We start from the raw sequence: 24,564 nt of genomic DNA, 5'->3' as shown, positions 1-24,564 counted from the left end.
AGACTCCCTAACCACCCCTCCCCCAAGTCCTTTCCCCTTCTCTGCTCATCTTTTAATGCCTGACCATTTATCCCATGTCATCATCTCCACTTGTCCCTGGTGGGAACTACTCCACTCCTTCTCTGCTACCATGGACCGCACTTTGTGCTGAAGGAATGTCTCTCTATCTGTAGTCAAGTTTACTGACTCATCAGCCAACCTGCAGTGGACTGAGCACCTTGAAGGCAGAGACCATCTCTTACCCACAAAGCCTCTTAGAGACCCAAGGGCAGCAGGCCATTAGAGGGTCAGTAAAGGGTCAGGAAATGTGTCATGCATGGATGAACCCGCAGCTTCTGTGTAGGTGTGTGTGTGAGGGGGTACAGGAGAGGTGGGAGGGGCCATCAGCCAGCGCAGACACAGAATATGGGGCACCTGACACGGGGCTGCTTACGGCAGGCTTCTTTCCTGGATGGAAAATGCTGGCTGTATCAGTCTCTCCTTGTGTCCCCAGGGCCTGGCACAGTGCCAAGCACATCATGGGTATTCAGTAAGCGTTCACGGGAAGGACAGGAGGGAGGAAGGGAAGGCTTCCTAATTTGAGTCCAGATCAGTGACTTTGGTTGAGACCCAGTACCTCGATCCAGATGTTGCCTGTGGCAGTTCTTAACGGGGTCAATATTTGACCCCTAGGGAGACATTTCAGCTCAGTTCAGTTCAGTCACTTCAGTCATGTCTGACTCTTTGCGACCCCATGGACTGCAGCACACTAGGCCTCCCTGTCCATCACCAACTCCCTGGAGTTCACTCAAACTCATGTCCATTGAGTCAGTGATGCCATCCAACCATCTCATCCTCTGTCGTCCCCTTCTCCTCCCACCTTCAATCTTTCCCAGCATCAGGGTCTTTTCAAATGAGTCAGCTCTTTGCATCAGGTGGCAGAAGTATTGGAGTTTCAGCTTCAATATCAGTCCTTCCAACGAATATTCAGGACTGATTTCCTTTAGGAAATTTCCTTGGGGAGACATTTGGTGGTGTCTATAGATGTGTTTTTATTGTCACAACCTGGCGGGGATGGGGAGATGCTCCTCACTTCAAGTGGGAAGAACCTGGAGACACTGCTGTGCTAAGTATTCTACAACATGCAGGTTCGCCTTCACATCAAAGAACTGTCCAGGCCAATGTGTCCATGGTATCACTGCTGAGAAGCCCTGGGATGAACCCAGAGCCACAGCCAGAGGTTGGAAGACTGTATCAGAGAGTCTTGCTAGTTCAAGCATCCTTGGTTCCTAAACTCTAGACCCCCTGCCAAGAGGTCCATGCTGCGTCAGTGGCTTCGCCTCCAGACCCTTCCAGGCAGCACCTGGGGAGCGGGAGTGAGGGACAGGTGCCCCCCAGCCCTCCTCACTGCCACCTTCCTGCCAACCCGGGACCCTTCACGAGACAGATGCTGTCTGTTGCAGGAGCTGCTCAGGGACCCCCTGTACATCGGCCTGAAGCACCGGCGCGTCCGCGGGCAGGAGTATGATGACCTTCTGGACGAGTTCATGCAGGCTGTGACGGACAAGTAAGTGGGTCAGCCCACCCCTTCTGGAAGAGGACTGTTAAGAGATAGGATGACTAAGTCAACACAGGGTTTGGCAGAGACGCGTGCTTTTCCAGGTGGTCCGAAAATTCCAACTTGACCCCATGTCTTTGGAAATCTCAAAGGCAAACGGGCTCTCTCTCTCAGATAATCTTGGGGAGCTGAGAAGGGAGAGAAGGGGTGACAGCTGAAGGCCCTGTGATCAGGGGGCAGTTAAGTATCTGATTTCCTGGGAGGAAAACCCCCCTGGCCAGCTGCTCTGGGTTCCTGGCAGAAATAGAGATGTTCTTAGTGTTGGGGGACAGAAGAGTGTCCTTCTAATGGAATGGCCTGCAAGGCAGCTGGCCTTGTTAGCTGTCATTTTCCGGCTCCAAGGACCAGGCGGTGTTAATGAGCCACCGCTGAAGGCCACACGGGCGGGCCTGCGAGATTTACGAGGTGTCATCTCTGTGCAAGGGTGTACCACGCTGGCAGCTCCTGCCTCCCACCCCAGCCTGCCCCATCTGTCTGCCATCATTACCACCCGCTCCCCCTACGGGGACTGGCATGCTGCTGGGATGGCACACTGGCTGTTCTGGAAACAGCCCCTGTCCTCCCATGCCGAGTCTGACAGGCCTGTCAGTCAAGACAGTCTCAGCAGCTCAGCTGGTCCCTGCAGATCTAGAGATCCCTTCTCACTGAAAACCTCCAGCCTTGCTTGCCACTCCAAGAGTGCCTGGGGAGGGCAGAGCTGTTCTGCACATCCTTGACAAGGGACTTCGTTGTCTGAGTTCAGTGATTGGCTGGAGAGAAAGCTGGGCTGGCCTCTGCAGCCCAGGACATCTCGTCTGGGTGGGCTTTGGGGGTGGACACACCCACCCCACCACTTCCAGGTCTGTGACCTTGGGCAGGTTAAGTAAGTAAGTAAGTAAGGTTGCTCAGTCATGCCCAACTCTTTGCGACCCCATGGACTGTAGCCCACCAGGCTCCTCTGTCCATGGGATTCTCCAGGCAAGAATACTGGAGTGGGTTGCCATTTCCTCCTCCAGGGGAACTTCCCGACCCAGGGATTGAACCCAGGTCTCCCGCATTGCAGGCAGACGCTTTAACCTCTGAGTCACCAGGGCAGGTTACCAAACTTTAAAGCCTGATTACCTGGATTCCTTATCCAGAGATAAGAAGAAAGCGTTTTATTGTTGCTGTGGTTTTTGTCTTTATTTTTTTAATTATTTGCTTATTTTATTTGGGGCTGTGCTGAGTCTTAGTCGCTGGGCGGGGGCTTTCTCTAATTGCGGCGAACAGGGACCACTCTCCGTTGCGATGCACAAACTTCTGACTGCGGTGGCTTCTCGTGATGCCGAGAACCGATTCTAGACACCTGGGCTTCAGCAGCTGTGATGCACTGACTTGGTTGCTCTGCGGCATGTGGGATCCTCCTGGGCCAGGGACTGAACCCCCATGCCCTGCATTAGCAGGTGGATTCTTAACCATCGGACCACCAGGGCAGTCCCTGGTTTCATTTTTGAAGATGAGGGAAAATAATAGTGAATTATATGAGGTGGGGATTGATAGCAGAGTGTGGAGTACTGGGGTGGATGGGCAAAGTAAGCCAGGGGATGAGAGTCCAGTGTCCACCTGGGCACTTCGTCCAAGATGGGAGAACAGAGCCCATCCACACAGAGGGAAGGCCGTGCACTGGGCACAGATGCTGGCAGGTGGGTAGATGTTGTGGGGGAGTCCGTGGGAGCTCTCCTGGATGACAGGGTCATCGGCTGAAAGTGAGGATGGGGACTGAGGGGGTGCAGGTTTGAGGCATAGGAGGAAGGACCTGGAATGTCCCAACTCGGAGCTAGAGAACGGTTGCTGGGTGGCTTCATGGACCCCCTTCAGGTTACTGGCCATGAATTTAACTTAGGTCATGAGTTTAACTTACCCGTGATTTTCTCTAGTGGGTTTCCACTGTCTGAATACAGGGCAGGAAGACACAGAGAGAAGGATTCAATTAGGGTTGAGATTTTGCCAGACAAGCGAGAGAAAGAGAAGGGAAGGGCTGGACAGTGTCCTTAAGGGGATGATTGCAATGATGCGTCATGAGGTCTAGGCCAGGGAAGAAGGGACAGATGAGGGTCTGGTGGAGAGGAGGGCTGAGAGAGTGGTATGGCCCATGGACAGTAGGTCCTGGTGAGGCCTGAGAATTAGTGAGTTGGGTACCGGATGGAATAAGCAGGAAAGGGAAGAGATAATCAGAAAGTCAAGGGTTCGAAGCTGGGATTGTGAATGAAGTATTGCTGTTGAGATGGGGCCACTGAAACAGCCCATTCAGGGGTCAGCTACATGGCCAGAGGGCTTCCCTGGTGGCTCAGCTGGTTCCTGCAACACAGGAACCTGGGTTCGATCCTTGGGTTGGGAAGATTCCCTGGAGAAGGGAACGGCTACCCACTCCAGTATTCTGGCCTGGAGAACTCCATGGACTCTCTAGTCCATGGGGTCGCAAAGAGTCCGACACGACTGAGCGAGTTGCACTTCACATGGGCAGACGCGAATCATCTAGAACAGAAGAGGTGAATGTCTCACCTAATTCTCCCCCGTTTAGATCATCCTGAATACCACATACGGTTCCAGACAAGATACTTTGAAGGTCACAAATTATCGTAAATGGCCTAACATGCCTTTGGAAAACAATGACCACAGCAGGTATCACGGTTATTGTTCTCCCATAACCACAACAGGAGCAAAGGCTTGGCCTGGTGGGGAGCAAGGGAAAGGACTGCTGGGTCACAGGGGTATGGAACTCCCTTCAGAAACCTGCAAGGTGTTCCTACAGAGGAGGGACTGGGCTTGTTTCTGTATATTTATTCTCTTGTTTCACCGGGAGAAGAACCAGTTGACAGAATGTTAAAGGAGGAAGTTTTCAGCTCAGAATAGATCTGAGCTAACCCGCAGTGCATTAGACGCTCTGTGAGAAGGATTTCAAGCTGGGGCTCCGTGGCGTCTGGGTGGTGCTGTCATAGAAGGAAGTGAGGCATCAGTTGTCCTCTAAGAAGCTTCCCCACCTGGTGCCCATTCAGACCTCTGAAGATCCCCGTGTGGCTGGCAGGGTAGCAGACGAGAGATCTGAGGGCTTCGAGAAGTCAAGGAACCTGTCCCAGGTCACACAGCATCTGGCAGGACAGCGAGCTGACCCTGAGTCTGCTGACTCCAAGGCCAGACTGCTTTCTGCAGTTACTCGTGGATGACACACGGGAATGCGTTTGGCTTTGAGAGCACGTTTCTTTGGCTTACTGTTTCCAGGGCTCCCTCCTTATCTAGTGAAGTCAGTAGTCATTCCGTGCTTCCCCACAGAGAAGCCTTGCTATTCGTGTGAGAAGGTTAAATAAACTAGGATGTAAGAGGCTCCTTAAATTATCATTAAAATCAGTTTACAGTCTCACAGACACACTCCCACAGTCCAGGGGTAAACCCCTGGGCAGGGATGTGCGTCAGCCAAGAGGAATGTGTCCTTAAGTGGAAAAGATGAGCGGTTGACACTTGCTTATTTTAACTTTCTAATAAGCTGAAGCAGATGTTGCTGTGGATGCTGTAGGTGGGGAGTGAGCTGGTCTCCTGGGATTATAGTAGCCCCATGATGGGGTGCCCAGCCTGGGCAGCCAATGAGTCAGCCCCCCTGAGGCCAGACACTGTGTATTTTAAGAAAGAGCCTTGGGAAACATTGATTCCTGCCTTCAACATCCTCATGTCTTTTCAAAAGTCCTGCAAGTAAAAGCTCCAGCAGCTTGCTTCTACCCGCTCATCTTAAGAGTTTTTGGCAGAACAAAAAAAGTTACTGTGGCTCAACTGCTGCCCTAGTGGGTGGCCACTGGGGGAGACCCACGTGGGCAGAAGGAATCTCCATGTAACCTGCGAACCGCAGCAGTGAGCCACTGTGCGTGTCCAGCTCAGAGCTGATGCATAGCCTGGTGTTCCCATGGCGAAGACCAGTCCTTCATGCTCCCCACGCTCTCCCTGCCCTGCGCTGGACCCCACAGTGATGCACCTGAGTCATGGGCTTTTCCTGATGGTTTCCACTTGTGTTTTTCATTTCTCTTACTTACAGCAGAGTCTATTCTAAGTTTGCCCCTGGAGCGCCAGTTCTGTCTGATGTTTGGCCTGGGCTGGACAGGCGTTTGATGTCTGAAGCAGCAGCTTCAGCCTTTATGCAGGCCGTGAGAGGAAGTCACCCCCATTCTCTAGCTCCCCAAACTCTAAATATAGAGATTTCTAAACTCTTGATAAGAGTCATAACAAAGAAGGGAGATATTAGATTTTTTAAAACGTGACTTTAAAAACAAGAAAGTCATCTGCGTCTTAGCTCCAAGAAAATGTCTTTTTGAGTCTCTCCATCTTTCTCTCTGGTTTTCTCTCTCTCTCTCTCTCTCTCTGTCTCTCACTCACACACACACACACACACACACACACACACACACTATTCTACACCAGAGACCTGAGGTTCATGCCATGGTGGGACTAGCATAGAGTGACTTCCATCACATTCTACTGGTTAAAGTAAATCACAGGTCCACACCCGATTCCAAGGGGGAAGGGTAACACAAGGGTCTGAACATCAGGAGGCATGGTTCATTGGGAGCCACCAAGGTAACAGACAACCACCCCATCCAGCCGGAGGGACAAGGAATCGGGCAGCCAGCATTACCAGAGGCTGTGCCCCAGAAATGCAAGAAGGGCAGAGAAAAAGAACAACATCCTTCCACATAGAAACAGGGAGGTGCCTCATACACAGTTGGTAGTCAGTTATTGAGTACCTGCTGTATGTAAGATGCTGTGTCAAGTGTAGTCGGCAATCCTCAGAGAAATAAACAGTCTGCTCTCAAGGATCTGTGAATGCAGAGATATTCTTATCTGCCTCCTGGAGTTCAGACCTTACCTCTAAGCTTTCTCAGCCTCTGAGTCTCTTTAAGAAGAATTCTAGGGTGGGAATATAAATTTGGGAGTTACCAGTTCATAGATGGTATGTAAGGGCAAGGGCTTCCCTGGTGGCTCAGACAGTAAAGGATCAGCCTGCAATGCAGGAAGTCTGGGGTTTGATCCCTGGGTCGGGAAGATCCCCTGGAGAAGTGAATGGCTACCCATTCCAGTATTCTTGCCTGGAGAATCCTATGGACAGAGGATCCTGGTGGGCTGCAGTCCATGGGATCGCCAAGAGTCAGACACGACGGAGCAACTAACACACACACACACACGAGTGTACATGTGTAAGGTCAAGGGCATGATGGGGTTCACCTAGGAAGAGAGAGTAGAGAGAGCAGAGAGTGTGCCTTACTACTGATTTTGAAACTGTGCCCTGTGAATAACTGCAAGTTAATCTGCTCAACAAAATTTGGGAGTACACTGTGAAAGTTGCTCAGTCGTGTCTGACTCCCTGCGACCCCATGGATTATACAGTCTCCCGCACTGCAGGCGGATTCTTTACCAGCTGAGCCACCAGGGAAGCCCAGGAGCACGCTAGGATATTGCTGGTAGGAACGGCAAGGAGAGTAAAAGCTTCTGTTCCTCGTGCTCGCACTGATTGCTGGGACTCTAAGGCCTCTCTAGGCACCACTGGAAACGGGCTGTGGCTGATCAGCAGTGTCTGCCCTGAGCAGGGCAGTGAGGCTGGCGGCATGTGTGCCATGCTTTAACCCTCCCAGAGCTGCGTCGAGCCTGTGGCCTCAGCATCTGTGACTCCGTGAACACCCACGTGTGCTGGTCCTTCTGCAACTCTAAAGCCCAGTAGCAACTCAGAGGCCAAAGGATCCTGGAGGCTGAAGACTTCTCATCTCCAGCTGTTCAGGATATTTCAAGAACTACACCAAGCCTGTCTGTTGGACCCGCGTGAGATTACAGCTGCTTCTTCTGAGTTACAAATCATGGACTTCGCTCCCATGACACCCTCCACCCCCATGCCCACCCCCCACCCACGCTGGAACAAAGCAGTGGGTCAAACACACGAAGGCATATGAATACTGACCTGTGGTTCCCAAACCTGGCCTGGCATTCGATCCACCCGGAGAGGTATCAATCATACAGACTCCAAGGGCCTCCCTGGTGGTCCAGTGGTTGAGGACCCGTCTGCCAACGCAGAGGGCCTGGTTTTGATCCCTGGTATGGGAAGATCCCGTTTGCAGTGAAGCAGCTGAGCCCGTGGACTCCAACTACTGAGCCTGAGCTCTGGAACCCTCAGGCCACAACCACTGAAGTTCGAGCAGCCCAGAGCGTATGCTCCATAGCAAGAGAAGCTACACCTCAGCCAGAATAGTCCCCCTCGCCACAACTAGAGAAAGCCTGAGCGCAGTAGCAAAGACCCAGTACAGCCCAAAATAAGTATTAATGCATAGATAAATCAGTAACAACAGTTATGACTCTCTTGTTCAGGGGGTTTCTTATGAAAAACTTCCTGTGGAATACAGAAAATCACATCACCCTCCCAAAAAATTTGTCTACTTTTTTCAGAATTTTACTTTTCCAACTCGACCCATGAGGGAATATATTTTTGGCAAAAAGATAAGAACAGGAGGTACGGATCGCTTACTCCTGGGAATTGAGCTTTATCTGCAGCACTGAGGTGAGAAGCTCTGAGACAGCTGAGAGCAGCACAAACAAATAACAGAGCTAATCATGCTTTTCCAGGGCGCTTGAATAATGACTGCATGCCCAGAACTCGACTAAACCCTGTAATGAAGTTCTAAAGAAATACAAGACATGCACTGTGTCCTCGAGATTCTTACAGGTCTTCCAACGAGACAACATTTTGAACAGGAGGTAATTAGAGAAGAATTAAGTACTCGAATGTTCAGTATTGGCCTTCAGTTCGATAGAAATTCAGAGAAAGGAGCAATCAGGGATGACTGGGGAGAGATGCAAAGTAAACAGAGGCAGGGCCAAATGTGAGTAAGCCACAGGAGAGAGAGTACATTCCACATGGATGATACATCACGAGGAAGGCAAGGACACAGCAAAGACTCTGGAGGACTGGTCCCACAGAGATGGATGTTTATTGGCTCAAAATAAAGTTAAGTAGGTATAGGGGATTCCCAGGTGGTGCAGTGGCAAAGAATCCTCCTGCCAATGCAGGAAACTCAGGAGACTTAAGGTTCAGTCCTTGGGTCGGGAAGATCCCCTGGAGATGGACATGGCAACCCACTCCAGTATTCTTCACTGGGAAATCCCATGGGCAGAGGAGCCTGGCGGCCTACAGTCCATGGGGTCACAAAGAGTTGGATACAACTGAGCACTGAGTAACTGAGCACACACACAGGAATAGAGTGGGCTACATGATAGGCCTTGGGATCCAGGAAGAGGGTTGTAACTATTAGAGCTCAGAAGTAAAAAGGGCTTAAGTTATCTAACCCAGTGTTTTCTTTAATATCTATGTGTGTGTTTGTTTCTCCATTTTGGCAGCATTGGGTAGTTGGGGCACACAGGACTTTTCCTTCATTGCAGCACAGGAAGTCTGCTTGTGGCACAGGCTCCAGGGGCATGCAGGCTCAGTGGTTGTGGTGTGCCAGCTTACTTGCTATGCAGCACTTTGGTCCTAGTACCCTAGTATCCAGGGATTGAACCCCTGTCCCCTGCATTGCACAGCAGACTCTTAACCACTGGATCACCAGGGAAGTCCCGATAATTAGGTGATTGTAAACCAAGCTTCCTCAAACTCCAGGCATTTACAGAAATGCCTGGAGGCTGCTAGAAATGAATGCATCCAGGCTGCTAGAAATGAATATTTCCCAGCAACCATACAAGACTAAAACTACTTGAAGAAAAATATCATTGTTTTTCATTGCTTTCTGTATCACAGTTCTGTTCAAGATTTCATTAATTAAAAAAAAAACAAAAAACTTCTACTAAAAATGTTTGAAAATTATCCATCCTCACAAAGCCTTAGTTGGAACTTGATGCAGAGAGCAGCAGGGAGGCTTGGTAAGTTCTTAAGCAACAGACGTATTGAAATTGACAAGATGTGGGAGAAGATGAGAACAGAAGCCATGGTAACACCCCAACTCAAATTCTGCGCTTCCCAGGGAAGTGACCAACCTGGCCAGAAACCCTTGCCCTGTTTGTAATCATAGCATAACTTGTGACCACATAATTCATGTGTTAATTAATCATGCATCACATCATGATGTCTTTTCTATAATGGTCTAGAGCTTTTCCATAACCTTTTTTGGTCTTTATACCATTAGAGCAGAAATTAGGCAAAGATGTGCCTGGATTCTTGTAGAGAGGTTCAAGTATCAGCCTAGGCTGGACTGATGGACTTTGAACAACTTTCCTTCCTCAGGTCCTGTAACTCTGTATCATCTCTACCAGACTGGTAGTCCCTGGGGGGCACAGTGCATGATTAGACTCATGGTGGATCCGCCATATATGGTGAGCGTGGGAGGTGACTGGTTGGATCTTTGATTGGGGTCAGGTGGTTGGATGGTTGCTTGGTTGGTTGGTGGAGGGGCTGAAAGCCCTCACCAGGCTAGCTGTCAGTCAAAGTGAATAGAAGCTTGTGAACAGGCCACGTCTGAGGAAGCTCAGGCATTTCCCAGCTGGCCCAGTGGTCAAGAATCTGCCTGCCAGTGCAGGAGCCGCAAGAGACACACGTTTGATGCACGGGTCGGGAATATCTCCTGGAGGAGGAAATGGCAACCCACTCTAGTATTCTTGCCTGAAAAATTCTGTGGACAGAGGAGCCTGGCGGGCTACAGTCCATGGGGTCACACAGAGTCGGACACGACCAAGTACTCAAGCTCAAGGAAGCTCTGAGGAAGGAACAGCAGGACCCATTCTAGCTTGTCTGGCCTCTGAAGAAACAGGACCGTTTCCCAGTCTCAGCCTAGCACGGCTAATTGTTGACAGTCCAGCTCCTACGTTTTCCCACCCGAACAGGAGCCGGATGCTGTGAAACAACCGACGCTCATGCTTGTGAGGACTCTGTCTGCGGTTACAGAGAGAGCTGGAAGGTGGTAGCAAAATGCAAATCAGTATCGAGCTCTCTAGGACCCTGTTAGCTTCTATCCTGACCAAGTGGATTAAATAGAGGCCAAAATGTGATGGAGGAAGTTCACTTAACTGGGGAGATGGATTCAGTGACACCAACTGGTTATTTCATTTTTCCCTAAGAGGTGGATTGTACTACCTGGTATCAAAATAGGAATAAAATTATTCCCGAACCTGAAAAGTTTCATATTATAGCAGAGGAGAGGAAAGAATAGATTAATGAATTGATAACAATAATGATAAAATAACAGTAACTATTTTTTTACTTATTACCTGCTATGCACAGACTAATATGAGCTCTCATACAATATTAATTCATTTAATTCTCACAACAGCCCTCTAGGGTGGCTACTGTTATAAGCTTTATTTTACAGGATGAGGAAACTGAAGCTTACAAAGTGTAACTAGCCCTCTAAGAAAGGGGGCCTGGAGGCTCACGAGGGAGGGAGTGTATGTATAATCATGGCTGATTTGCATTGTTGTACAGCAGAAACAAACACAACATCGTAAAGAAATTTTCCTCCAATTAAAAAATAAATTTTAAAAAAAGAAAAATAAATAGAAAGGGGGCCTTATTAAGGCCCCACCCATTAACAACAGTTGTTGAAAGCATTAACTCTAGAGCTATAATGCCTGAGTTTGATAGCCATTCCCTTCTCTAGGGGATCTTCCTGACCCAGGGATCAACGTGGGTCTCCTGCATTGCAGGCAGATTCTTTACTGTCTGAGCCACCAGGGAAGCCCTTCATTAAGACCCTCCCACTAACAATGGTGGTTAAAAGCACTACCTCCAGAGCTATAATGCGTGAGTTTGAACCTCTCGCCTGCCCCTTATTATCAAACTACTTAATTCATCTGTGCCTCAGCGTCCTGACTTCCAAGATGCATTTTTAATATTTAACTTGTAGAATGCTTCTGCTGAATGAATAAGACAAGCCATGTAAATGTTATAACTGGGTAATAGTAAGCATGAATGTTTGCTATTATGAATAACAATAATAATTGAAGCAGTTTCCAAAGTCACTGTCCTTTAGGCCATGCTTTAGTGCTCCCCATATTCATGCATTCAATTAAATTATCCATGAATATATCCATCTTTTTCTTCCGTAGTCCCCCACTCATCCATCCCCACTGTTCCAATAATACCTCCCTTCTCTTCCCCAATTTCTCTTCCCAGCTGCTACTCTTAGGAAATAAAAACAACAGCCCTGGCAGCGTGGCTGTGAGCCATGTCCCTTTTCAGATGCCTGGTATGTGCGATCAGTCCTTTCACCTATTCAGTTTAGCTCGCCCCATCCCCACCCCCACCTGACAGAGAGGCATTCTGTGTATCCGTGTAAATATGTGTGGGTTAGAGCTCTGTTTTCTGTAGTTGTTTCAGCGCAGTGTTATGGGGGCCTTCAGTTCAGTTCAGTTGCTCAGTCGTGTCCGACTCTTTGCGACCCCATGGACGGCAGCACGCCAGGCCTCCCTGTCCATCACCAACTCCCGGAGTTTACTCAAACTTATGTCCATCGAGTCGGTGATGCCATCCAACCATCTCATCCTCTGTCTTCCCCTTCTCCTCCTGCCTTCAATCTTTCCCAGCATCAGGGTCTTTTCCAATGAGTCAGTTCTTCACATCAGGTGCCCAAAGTATTGGAGTTTCAGCTTCAGCATCAGTCCTTCCAATGAATATTCAGGACTGATTTCCTTTAGGATGGACTGGTTTGATCTCCTTGCAGTCCAAGGGACTCTCAAGAGTCTTCTCCAACCCCACAGTTCAAAAGCATCAATTCTTTGGCTCTCAGCTTTCTTTGTAGTCCAACTCTTACATCCATACATGACTACTGGAAAAACCACAGCCTTAAATAGATGGACCTTTGTTGACAAAGTAATGTCTCTGCTTTTTAATATGCTGTCTAGGTTGTCATAACTTTTCTTCCAAGGAGCAAGTGTCCTTTAATTTCATGGCTGCAATCACCATCTGCAGTGATTTTGGATCCCAAAAAAATAAAATCTGACACTGTTTCCACTGTTTCCCCATCTATTTGCCAGGAAGCGATGGGACCGGATGCCATGATCTTTGTTTTCTGAATGTTGAGCTTTAAGCCAACTTTTTCACTCTCCTTTTTCACTTTCATCAAGAGGCTCTTTAATTCTTTTTCACTTTCTGCCATAAGGGTGGTATCATCTGCATATCTGAGGTTATTGATATTTCTCCCAGCAATCTTGATTCCAGCTTGTGCTTCTTCCAGTCCAGCGTGTCTCATGATGTACTCTGCATATAAATTAAATAAGCAGGGTGAAAATATACAGCCTTGATGGACTCCTTTTCCTATTTGGAACCAGTCTGTTGTTCCATGTCCAGTTATAACTGTTACTTCCTGACCTGCATACAGGTTTCTCAAGAGGCAGGTCAGGTGGTCTGGTATTCCCATCTCTTTCAGAATTTTCCACAGTTTATTGTGATCCACACAGTCAAAGGCTTTGGCGTAGTCAATAAAGCAGAAATAGATGTTTTTCTGGAACTCTTTTGCTTTTTTGATGATCCAGCAGATGTTGGCAATTCAATCTCTGGTTCCTCTGCCTTTTCTAAATCCAGCTTGAACATCTGGAATTTCACAGTTCACATACTGTTGAAGCCTGGCTTGGAAAATTTTGAGCGTTACTTTACTAGCATGTGAGATGAGTGCAATTCTGCGGTAGTTTGAGCATTCTTTGGCATTGCTTTTCTTAGGGATTGCCTTTCTTAGTGGTGGGCCTTACAGACCCACCATTCTGAGAGCTTTGCCCCATGCAGAACTGAAAATATTCTTGTGGGACACATTTCTCAGTACAGAAATGAGAACCGGAAACTTGCCCAAGGATAGAAAATCACTGAATTTTAAGGTCAGCCCACTGATACTGACTTTTTCAGGGACCACACATATAGCATCCCTTGTGTTTTGCTCTTGGAGCTGGAAGGAAGCCTTTGATGACGTTGTCCCCTTCCACCGTCCCTTGCTCCCTCAGCTGCGGCCACACCGACCCTCCTGCTCCTCCTTCCACAGGTCATGTCTGTTACAGCTGCAGAGCCTTCATCCTTACTGTTTCCCCAACCTTGAAAATCCATCCATGTTTCACAACTGTTTTCTTCTCATCATTCAGACCTGGAGATGGGTCCATACACCCAGGCGGGGTCAAGTATTGAGGCCTATACAAGGCAGAACATTGGAACTGAGATGCAGAAAACTGCAAGTTTTGAATGGTTGGACCTTACATGAAGAAGAAATGGGATCTGCTCACCAACCCCAGGGGAATAACAAGGAGCTGGGGGTCGGGGTGAAGTAGGGAGGAGAGGAATTGCTTTCTTTTGGAAGAAAGCAAACACTGAATCTCACCACATGTGGACTTGAGAGTCCACAATTTTAATATCCACGTGATGCAGAAATTCCCAAGTTAAGAAATGGGTATGAAAGCGCCCCCTACCAGTGACACGGCTGAAGGACCTAGCAGAGGGAAAACAAACTTCTCTGTAGTGACACGCACACCACCCATGCTGTGTGGAACTCCTTGAAGGGAAAAACAATTCCGTAATGAAGCAAATTCGTGATTCACAGTAAGCCACACAGAAACAAGCCACCATGCGGGAAGTTCAGAAACTAATGGAAGAGTTAGAACCCCAAGGAGAGGAGCATTCTGAGGGGCTGTAAAGTGGTTACACTGAGATGTAATAAAGAGATATGTTTTACAAGAATGAAGTAATAGGGAAAGTACACAGTACTTTAAAAAATGGCAAGCAGATTTGAAAAAGAAACAGCTCAAACTTCTGAAAAGGAACAACAGAGTCACAGAAATTCAGCAGAGTACACCAGGGCTAGCTCAAGACACCATCAGAAAACCCAAATCTTTAAAAATCACTGCCTGCAGGCATATCGGAGACCCTTCTTTCCTACTGCTGGCGATCCAAAAAGAGTTGGGAGACCAGGTGTTCTACTCAGGAAAGACTTTTTTTTTCTGAGCTGCCGTTGATGAAAAGAGCCTTTCTCTCAAGGGAAAGAAAGGATAGAGAAGACTGGAGCCCCCAAATCTGAGCCCCATCACTGCATGCCAGAGAGGATTTTGCAGTTCTAGGCAACCCCATCCCTGTGGCACATTTGCTCTCATTTTGTCTTTGTGTCTCCTTCTCCTTGTCTCACTCATTCACACACGCATATCATGCAGTCTCTTTTTATTCTACTGCATTCATTTTGTTAGGCTCAAGCACATTGATTTTTAATGTGTTTGAATCTAATAAAATGGGGGGTGGATAATCCTAAAAACAAATGCTTCTGTCAGGATAAGTGATGGGGTCTGCTCTGGTGGTCCAGCAGTCAGGAATCAGCCTTGCAATGCAGGGAACACCGGTTCAGTCTCTGGTCCGGGAAGACCCCACATGCCTCAGGGCGGCTGAGCCCGTGTGCCCCAAGTAATGAGCCCGTGCTCTGGATGCGAAGAGCTGCAACCCCTGAGCCATGTGCCGCAATTGCTGAAGCCCGAGAGCCTGTGCCCCACCAGAGAGGCCGGCACCACAGGTCCACACGCTGCAACTAGAGGGTAGCCCCTGCTTTGCTGCAACTAGAGAAAGCCTGGCCACAGCAACGCAAAGTCAGCACAGCCAGAAGTAAATAATTTAAAAAAAAAAAAAAAAAAAGGTAAGTTACGTAAAGGAAAAAAATACCTGCATGTACATGCATCAGGCCATTAACAGTGACTACAGTTAAAGCATGAGGTTGCCAGAATTTTCACTGTCAGTCATTTCTATGATGTTTGATTGTGTGCAGGCATTTCTTTTGAAATTAGAAAAAGCAATGGATTTCTTTTAAAATAATGAGTTAAGCAGCAATTCTTTCTCAAAGACAGTTCCTTGCATTTTTTAAAAACTAAAGAAGCAAAGAAGCAAGCAAGCATCCCAGGTTTCACCTTCTGGTAAAGTGAGTGTTAGTCTGATCTAGGCTTCTGCGGACGATAAAGTCATTCACATACATCAAGTCAAGTAATACTCAAAATAATCCTAGTAAGTAGATACAGTTATTGTCCTGTCCCACTAAAATGTAAGTTCCAGGGAGAGATCTTCGTCTCTTAGGTTCACTGCTGTATCTCAAGCACTTGGAACGATGCCTAGTTACAGCATGGACTCTCAATAAACATTTATTGAATGAGGGCACCCTTTACAGACAGGGAAACTGGGGTACTGAGCAGTTAGGGATCTTGTCCAAGGTCACACCTCTAACAGTGGTGAAGCCAAGCTGTGAACCAGGTGGTCTAACTCCAGAACCTACTCTCTGACTTGGAGAATCTCTGCGCCTTTTCTTCTACATGAAAGAAAAGACTGTCCAACCTATTCCAGACATTTCCTTGATGCAGCAGGCAAGGAGGACAAAGGGGAGGAAGGTCTGTGGAAACCAGTCTATCAGTGCTTTACATATCCGTGTCTCCTCTCTCCACCTTGTTCTAAGGCAGCGTTAATGACCCACCCATCCTCAATATCAGGGAGGCGATGGAGGCATCAGCCATCAACTCCCATTTTCCAGACTCTCTAGCCACCCTCAGCAAGGGAGGCGCCTTCTTTTTTATTTTCTCTTTTTATTGAAATGTAATTGACATGTAACATTGTATAAGTTTAAGGCCTACAGCCTGTTGACTTGATACATTACTATAAAGCAATATATTTATACCACTTATATCAGTTATCATTTTCTTTTTTGGTGGTGGGGAAAATTCCCCAGAATCTGGGTCTTGGGTGGCATTTCTCAGTTCTTCCTCCTTAACTGCCCAATGGCTAGTGGACCAGCTGCCCCATCCTTCACCAGGACTGATGTCCCTGCAGGCCTCTCTACAAACTGCAAACCCAGCCAGTCCTGTCGGGCCCCAGGGGAAAAACTGAGCCTCTGGCTCCAAGCTTTTCCTGGTGGTTTTAAACAATACAAAGGAAAAACCCTCAATTTAGGGCATCCAGGCTACAGACAAAGTTTCAAGGTTTTGTTTTAATTTTGAAAGGTTGTAAAGAGCATGAATGTTAGCTCTAAATCCAGTGTCTCAAGGAGCGTTCACTCACTGAGTCCCTCTTAGCTGAGACAGTCACTGCTCAGTGTTTTCACTGAGTCAGAAATACACTTTGCTCTCAAGAAGTTTTTTTTTAATTAATTTATTTTTTATTGAGGGATAATTGCTTTATAGAATTTTGCTATTTTCTGTCAAACCTCAACAGCCATAGGTATACATATATCCCCTCCCTTTTGAAGCTCCTTCTCATCTCCCTCCCCACCCCACCCCTCTAGGTTGATTCAGAGCCCCTGTTTGAGTTTCCTGAGCCATACAGCAAATTCCTGTTGGCTATCTATTTTACATATGGTAATATAAGTTTCCATGTTACTCTTTCCATACATCTCACCCTCCCCTCCCCTCTCCTCATGTTCATAAGTGTATTCTCTATGTCTGTTTCGCCATTGTTGCCCTGTAAGTAAATTCTTCAGTACCATTTTTCTAAATACCACATATATGTGTTAGAATACAGCATTTATCTTTCTCTTTCTGACTCACTTTACTCTATATAATAGATTCTAGGTTCATCCACCTCATTAGAACTGACTCAAATGTGTTCCTTTTTATGGCTGAGTAATATTCCATTGTGTATATGTACCACAACTTCTTTATCCATTCATCTGTCGATGGATATCTAGGTTGCTTCCATGTTTAGCTATTATAGATAGTGCTGCAGTGAACAATGGGATAGAGGTGTCTCTTTCAATTTTGGTTTCCTCAGGGTATATGCCTACGAGTGGGATTGCTGGGTCATATGGTGGTTTTATTCCTAGTTTTTTAAGGACTCTCCATACCATCTTCCATAGTGGCTCTATCAAATTACATTCTTATCAACAGTGCAAAGATTCCCTTTTCTCCACACCCTCTCCAGCATTTATTGTTTGTAGACTTTTTGATGAGGGCCATTCTGACCGGTGTTAGGTGATATCTCATTGTAGTTTTGATTTGCATTTCTTTAATAATGAGCAATGTTGAGCATCTTTTTGTGTGTTTGTTAACCACCTGTAGGTCTTCTTTGGAGAAATGTCTGTTTAGGTCTTTTTCCCACCTTTTGATTGGGTTGTTTGTTTTTCTGGTATTGAGTCATATGAGCTGCTTGTATATTTTGGAAATTAATCCTTTGTCTCTCAAGAAGTTTTTAATTGGGGAAAAATAGAAATATGCTTAAATAATTATTGCTGAGTCTGTGTAGATTTAACACCCACCTAGTTAATGGCTTTGCCTGCAGTGTCAGTTGAGGTTGATGGGAGAATAAGGTGATCAAACGCCTGGGACATTTAGATGGAGTTAAAAGTTATGACTTTCTTTGTAGGAAAGAGCTAGCAACTCACTTTTCCAAAGAATCTTCTCTGTACTGGTTGCTTGACTTTTAATTATCACAGCAATCTTGAGAGATAAAGAAATTGAGATTCAGAAAAGTTAAACAACTTGTACAAAATCACCAGCTAGAAAGGGAAGAATCTAGGCCCACCTCAAACGCATCTGACTCCACACTTAGTGGTATTTTTCTCCAGTCTCTGCTGCTGGCTCTCCCAGCCTCACTGGAAAGCCCTTTCCTGCCTGTGGACTTATTTGCATTGACTTGGATCCTAGGGTAAAGGAACGGGACTGAGCTATTATGATACAAAGATTCTTGGCCACAGCGGCCTCTGGAAGGGGACAGCGGCCCCCGGGGACCGGGGTGTCCCATGGGCTACGTGTGACTGGGCACCCTGGGACGGGCAGTGCTCTCTGGCAGGCACCATCCACGCTTCCATTTGTTCACCCGCAAGGGCTGAGCGGGGCAAGCCCAGGGCCCCGGGCAAACGGCCACAGGTGGGTTTGGTCTTCTCACTCAGATGTCTCAAGCAGATTTGTTCGGAGCAGGGCACAGGAGAGGTGGTCAGTTCCAGCTCCTGTTTTCAGCATTCGTGCGCCACGTGGGGAGTGAGACACCTTCCCTGCCCTCAAGGGACCCTGCCCCGGGCCTGCCTGGACCAAGGCTGTCCCCTACCCTGGCTTAATCTTGCCCTTCTTTCCCTCCCTGACTTTGACTCACAGCAGTTTCACAAGCCCACAAACACAGACTGGATTTTGTGACCTTATTGTCCTCCACCCCAGGCTCTCATTCAGGGTAGAATTTAGCCAGTTTCATGAGAGAGGGCACGGCAGCCCACTCCAGTATTCTTGCCTGGAGAATCCTCATGGACAGAGGGGTCTGGCGGGCTATGGTCCATAGGGTTGCAAAGCAACTGAAGTGACTTAAGACACATGTGAGAGAGGGACAGTTCATTAGATGCTTAGGAAGTCCAAGACATAGCTGTGTGACAGATTGTATGGTACAGATACTATGGCAGTACACCCAAACAGAGAGATCAGGATGGACCAGAGTAATCGGAGGATCTTCACGAAGGACGTCCGGTTATCCCAGGACGGTTCGAACGTACAGTCTGGGCAAATCAGAGCCGATGTCCCACGTCAGCCCATGGGATGGTGGCTGGGAAGGTGTCTGGGCTTGAAGAGCAGGAGGTTGGGGAGTGAGCCATGTGCTCTGGAGGAAGCACTCAGGTCTGGCCTCTGACCTCTGAGAGGTCGAGAGGTCGAGAGGTCGGCAGGTCAGCCTCCATCCTCTGCCCAGCCCCGGGCTCTCTGGCGCCATTTGCCTGTTTGCCCAGGAACTCAGACACACGGGGAAATTGAGGAGGAAGTCCACACTGTTCCTGGAGATTTTTGTTTTTTTCTGTCTGGCCTGGGACTGCCGTCAGATCAGTGACCACGGAACGGACACATTATTCTGGCACTTTTGCTCAGAAGTTGCTGCTTCCTGTGACTGTGCTGTTACACGGTGGGAGTTTTCCCCCATCAGGCTATCACGGCGGCCGCAGGAGCCCGCCAGTCTGGCTGCCAGAGCCGGCACGCCAGAGGACCATCCGGGGTGGGACCAGGGAGGGAAGGGCCTGCACACACACCCCCACCCCCCTGCCATCGCGCCTGGAGCCCCTTCCACAGCCTCAGCGCCAAGCGGAGCTCCGAGGAGCCTGGAATCGCTTCCAGGGACAGCCTCCTTCCGTCTTGGCGTTTGAGCTCTCTGCCTTTTATGGCCCTGCAATCTCTGGATTTCTGACCTCCCCGTCGGCTCTGTTTTTTCCCTTAAGGCCACAAAAGATAAGTCTACCTTCATTTCCCATCCACAGAATGGTCCTTCGTGTCTTTGAAGGTAATCATTCATGCCTGATTCCACTGGGATTTCGTTTTCCGACGCCATAGTCCCCCTTTCTCCAATCTGTGGTTTCCCGTTTCTTCACCTGCAGACTCGTTTCCCTGTCTTCCTGCTGAATCCCTCCCCACCACCCCCTGCAGAGTGCGTCAGCCCCTCTTCGGGTCTGTGGTGGAGCTTCGGGGTGAGAGCTTCGTCTCTGTCCCTCCGCCAGGCTGTGAGGTCCCGGAAGGAGGAACCGTGTCCTCTTCCCTCTTCAGCTGGACTCTGACTCCTGCCTCCTCCCGTCTCCTCAGACCCTCGACCCCCGTCACTGCCCCTCGCGTCTCCCCTCCTTGCTGGCCCCTCCGTCCCATACGCAGACCTCCCATCAAAGCCGAGGCCGTCCCTGCGTCCCACACCCGCCACCGGCCTGTCTCCCTGCCTTTGTTTGAAGCCAAGCGTCTTCCTGAACGTGCAGAATGGCTCTCCCGCCACCTCTCCACTGAACGTGCTCTGGCTAAGTGCACGAGTCATCCGAGCTTCACCCGCACCCACACTTCCCGGCCGTTGTTTCGGTAGAGGCTCCTCGGGCAGCTGCTCTGCGGGCCCCCTTCTACCCTGCCGCGCAGGGGGCTCTCCCCGCTCCTCGCCACTCCCCGGCTGCAGCTGTGCCAGGGGCTCCGTTCTCGGCCTCGCCCGAGACCCCCGCCCAGCCCCGTGACCTGAGCCGCACAGCTGTCCATCCGTCACCCGTTCGATGTCCTAACACAGCAGCCACTTTCTCCCACCTACAGCCCCTCAGTAGGCCTCACTGCGCCCAGACGGTCCAGGCTCTTTCCACAGGCCTGTAAAGGGCGGCCCCAAGAGTCCACCCAGCCTCGCCCCCACCAAGCCTCCCCGTCCTCACCCCTCCCGAGCTCCAGCTCTGGTTACATTCCTTCAGCTCCAGGACGCCCCCCACCACTGCACACGCGTGTGCTGTTCGCTCTGCCTGAGGCGCCCTTCGCTCTCCCCGCCCGACCCCACCTGCCGAGTCTGCCGGGAACCTCTGCCCTGCCCCGGGGCGCACCTCCAGATCTCCTGCTCTCGGAAGCCCTCCCTGCCTGCCCCAGCACAGCTGTCTGCTCCCTTTGAGACTTCCCACGTACCCAGCACATACCTTCATTATTGCCCTTGTCAAAGGATGTCACCACTGCTTTCTTCACTTTCTTGTGTCCCCGTCAAACTTGAAATTCTTGAACTTGCCTTGGTCATCTAGCAGGGAAGACAGTCCCTGGTTCACACTGGGCCCCTTAGACATGTCTGCTGAACTGAATATTTCTATCATACCCCGGAGAGTTCCTGGCACAAGGAGGACCCTATGCCCAATACATTCCTTTAATAATTAAAGTAGAAATCTCTGTAAATAATTGTGATGCAACGTGATGTGTGCTAACAGATGCGCCCAGTGTAGCAAGGCAGCCCAGACACAGAAGAGTTTCTGCCGCCCCGGGTAAGGAAATTGCTGGATCAGGGAAGGCTTTCTCGAAGACATGACCTTTCATAAGGGCCTCCCTGTTTAAGTAGGAGTTGGCCAGGATAAAAGGAGGTCTCCTAGGTATCTGAGCAAAGACATAAAACAGTGCAAGGGTCCACAGTGGTTGGGAAGCTGCAAAATATGTCCACAGTGCTGGAAGACATGAGCAGGGGTGATCATTAAGGTTGGGACCAAGTCAATGCCATCTCAGGAGTCTGAACACAAAGGCAATGGGAGACCTGTAAGGATTTTCAGAACAGAAATGGTGTGCAAGAATTTGTGTTTAGAAACAGTAGATGGATTGGCAGGAGGGGAATAAGGCTGGAGGTGAGATCCATTATTATAGGACCCTGGCCAGAAGTAACAACTGCAGGAATCCCAGGGAGAGATGGCCTTGCCTTGAATCCACTCACCCCCACACACACCCCAACCCCAGTACAGAGTTCTTTCTGCAGAGAGCTATGTCTGTCAAGCTGCACCAGAACGGTAAGGTCCGTAGTGAAATATGTTTAGAAAATGCTGAGTTAAACAGGTTTCTTAATGCAGGACTTTTCAGAGCCTTTAATATAATATATTGTACATGTTACATGAACATTCCCAGATGGATTGAGCCCTGTAACCTCTTTCTGAGAGCATCTAAAGGGACTAGAATTTAATGGATTGGGTAAAATAGAAACCAAGATCTAGTGCTTTCGTGATTCTGTCAGCTCTAATTCCTGGAAGGACAAAATAAACAGAAGAAATAGCTTTCCCCGGTGAGTAACTGATGTCCTCTGAGTGCACTCCCCTGGGAAGTCTTGTGTGTGTATGTGTGTTTGTTTTGTTAGGGGCATGGAATGGGCTCCCATGGAAATGTGAGGGGTCGGTTTTAGTCATCTGTTTGGGGGCAGGCTGAGCAAATCCACCTGCTCTTCCCAGGTCCCCTGTGTTTGTTCAGGCCTGAAAGAGGTCAGCCCCAGGTGTTTAAAAGAATGGCAGGTCCTGACCTACGGAGCAAAGAAACCGGGTCTGCAGCCCCTGGAATGTTTGGCTCTCACCACATCTCTCCAGCTGACTTTGGTTGGCTGGCTGCAGGGGAGGAGCAGCCACCTGAGAATCTCCTGACCCCGCAGCCCAGGTAGCAGGTCCCCCGCTCGGTGGGCCCTGGCGTGGCCTCCTCTCACTGTTGCATTCAGCTCCCTAGGGCTCCCAGGCACAAGCTGCCGTTTTTAGCCTTCCTCTTGCCTGAGGGCTGGAGGGAAAAAACGCTTGTAACATCCACCCATCAGCCTTGTGTCTTTAAATGAGCCCCGGCCTTAGCGTGCCTTCCCTGGCAGCGCCAAGGCCATTTCCCAGCGAAGTCCCCAGGGTGGAGGAGTCTGGGCAGCTCTGTGTGTGGCTTGGGGATGCGCCTGTTTCTCCATTTCAGGAATTTCATCCATCGCAGAAGCATTAGATGTTCCTCAATCCCTGCCAGGGCTTCAGGGTGAAGAGTTCACAAGTGCAGAAGGGGACAGATAAACCACCACCTCCCCAGTGAGGGCCAGCTTCTGGCAGGGTGGAAGGCCAGTGACACGCCGCTGGCACCAAAATCAGGGAACTGCCCGGGGCCCTGAGCAGGCGGTCTGAGCGGGGGCCCCTTGGAGGGGCTGCTGCAGCCCCTGCCCTACGACCTGGACGGTGGCTGCCTCAGGCCTGCTCACTAGGATGGTCTGCTCTAAGCCAGCTCAAAAAAGACTCAGGGACACTGGTGTTCCTGTCACATGTGACCCTCAGCAGGAATGGTCAGACCACCCCACTTTGGACTTAACCATCTATCTGAGTGAAGCCCCTGGTGTATCTATTCCAACCCTATGTTAAGTAGCTCCTACTTCTTCCCCTAAGGCTCTCAGAGCAGAAACTGAGACCCAGAGAGAAAGGGACTCACCCAAAACTCCGAGTTTATGTCAGAAAGAGAACACGATTTTCCTGTTTCCCAGTTTAGTGTCAAAAGAAATCTAACATCTACTTTATCTTTTACAAAAATCATATTGCTGTGAAATCTAAATTCTGGAGTCAGACAGAGCCAGGTTCAGATTGCAGCTCCACCACTTTTCAGTTGCAGGAGAATAAATAGCCCCGGGGCAAGTAAGTGACCATCCTGTAGCTGAGAGTTGCTTCTCTGAAAGGACACCTACCACGTATGGTCATGGGAAGATTAGTTGAGATAATGCTTCTAAAGAACTCAACCAGATGCCCAGCTCCATCTGTAACCATTAGCTGTTTTTGTTACTGCTGCTGTTGGTAGAAATATTTTAATGAATATTATCATTAACATTGAAATTGGTATGATGGTCCACTCATTACCTGTATTTGGACCTACATGGAGGAATTGAGAGAAGTGCTTTTGCCACTGAAGCTTTTTAAATCTTCACTTTGAAATGGCTTTTAATCAGTTTAACAAGTTGGCAGGGGACTCCCCTGGTGTTTCAGTGGTTAAGAATCCGCCTTGCAATGGGGGGGTCGCAGGTTCGATCCTTGGTCAGGCAACTAAGATCCCCCATACTGCGGAGTGACCAAGCCCATGTGCCACAAATACTGAAGGACTGGGGGAATGGTAACAGGTCCACAGGTCTCACTGGAGATGAAGAACAGGCACAGTGGCAGTGAGAGAGGTGGAAGGGAAGGCTGTGGTCAGAGGCTGATCCAGTCAGTGTGGAAGCTGCTCCCGGTGACGAAAGGTCCAGGGGGCAGCCATGGGGATGGTATCCATGGTGGACAGGGTCCCTGGAGGCCCTTAAATCCAAGGAGGTCCAGGAACTCTGAAACTAGTTTACTGGATGGGCAATTCACATAGCCTTTTGCCCAATTCCAAGTTAGATTAAAGTGACCTGAATGAATGAGATTGTGCCCTATATCTCATCAGATTGCTGCCTGGGAAGGTTCTTTTATGTGACACTGAATCTGACATGAAAGAGGAATAAGGTACTGAACCCAGGCATTTACTTCTAATCCTTGCCTTATTTTTTTAACCTAAGAGGGGGGTTGCTTAAAGGTCAGATTGTGTTTGTGTGTGTGAAAGAGAGATGGGAGAGAAAGGAGAACGTGTATCACAGTGTTTCGCCGTTTGACCTTTTCGGCATTTTAGCTCCAGGCTAGTGGGGGAGCAACACTGGCAGTCTTGTGAGGACGCTATATATCAAAATGTCACCAGCCACCAAAGACATTCTGTTCCCCAGTCCCCATGCAAATACTTGAAATTCACACCCTGAGCAAAAATTCACAGTAAATTTTGGTTTGGCG

At 48.9% G+C, this 24,564-nt stretch overlaps 1 protein-coding gene across 3 annotated transcripts in view; it reads left to right on the top strand.

Annotated features, from left to right (window-relative positions):
* The window catches only part of ME3 (malic enzyme 3), a 222,282-nt gene that overhangs the window by 170,211 nt on the left and 27,507 nt on the right, over window positions 1–24,564 (top strand). For all 3 annotated transcript variants that reach the window (XM_027531817.1, XM_027531818.1, XM_027531816.1), the window contains exon 7: window positions 1,443–1,546. In XM_027531817.1, coding sequence (XP_027387618.1) covers window positions 1,443–1,546 — 104 coding nt within the window. The remainder of the gene's footprint in view (window positions 1–1,442; window positions 1,547–24,564) is intronic.

The sequence above is a fragment of the Bos indicus x Bos taurus genome, chromosome 29 (genome assembly GCF_003369695.1).
Source record: "Bos indicus x Bos taurus breed Angus x Brahman F1 hybrid chromosome 29, Bos_hybrid_MaternalHap_v2.0, whole genome shotgun sequence".
Lineage (NCBI taxonomy): Eukaryota > Metazoa > Chordata > Mammalia > Artiodactyla > Bovidae > Bos > Bos indicus x Bos taurus.
The sequence above is the reverse complement of the archived record's forward strand: the minus strand, read 5'-3'. Positions and strand labels throughout refer to the sequence as shown.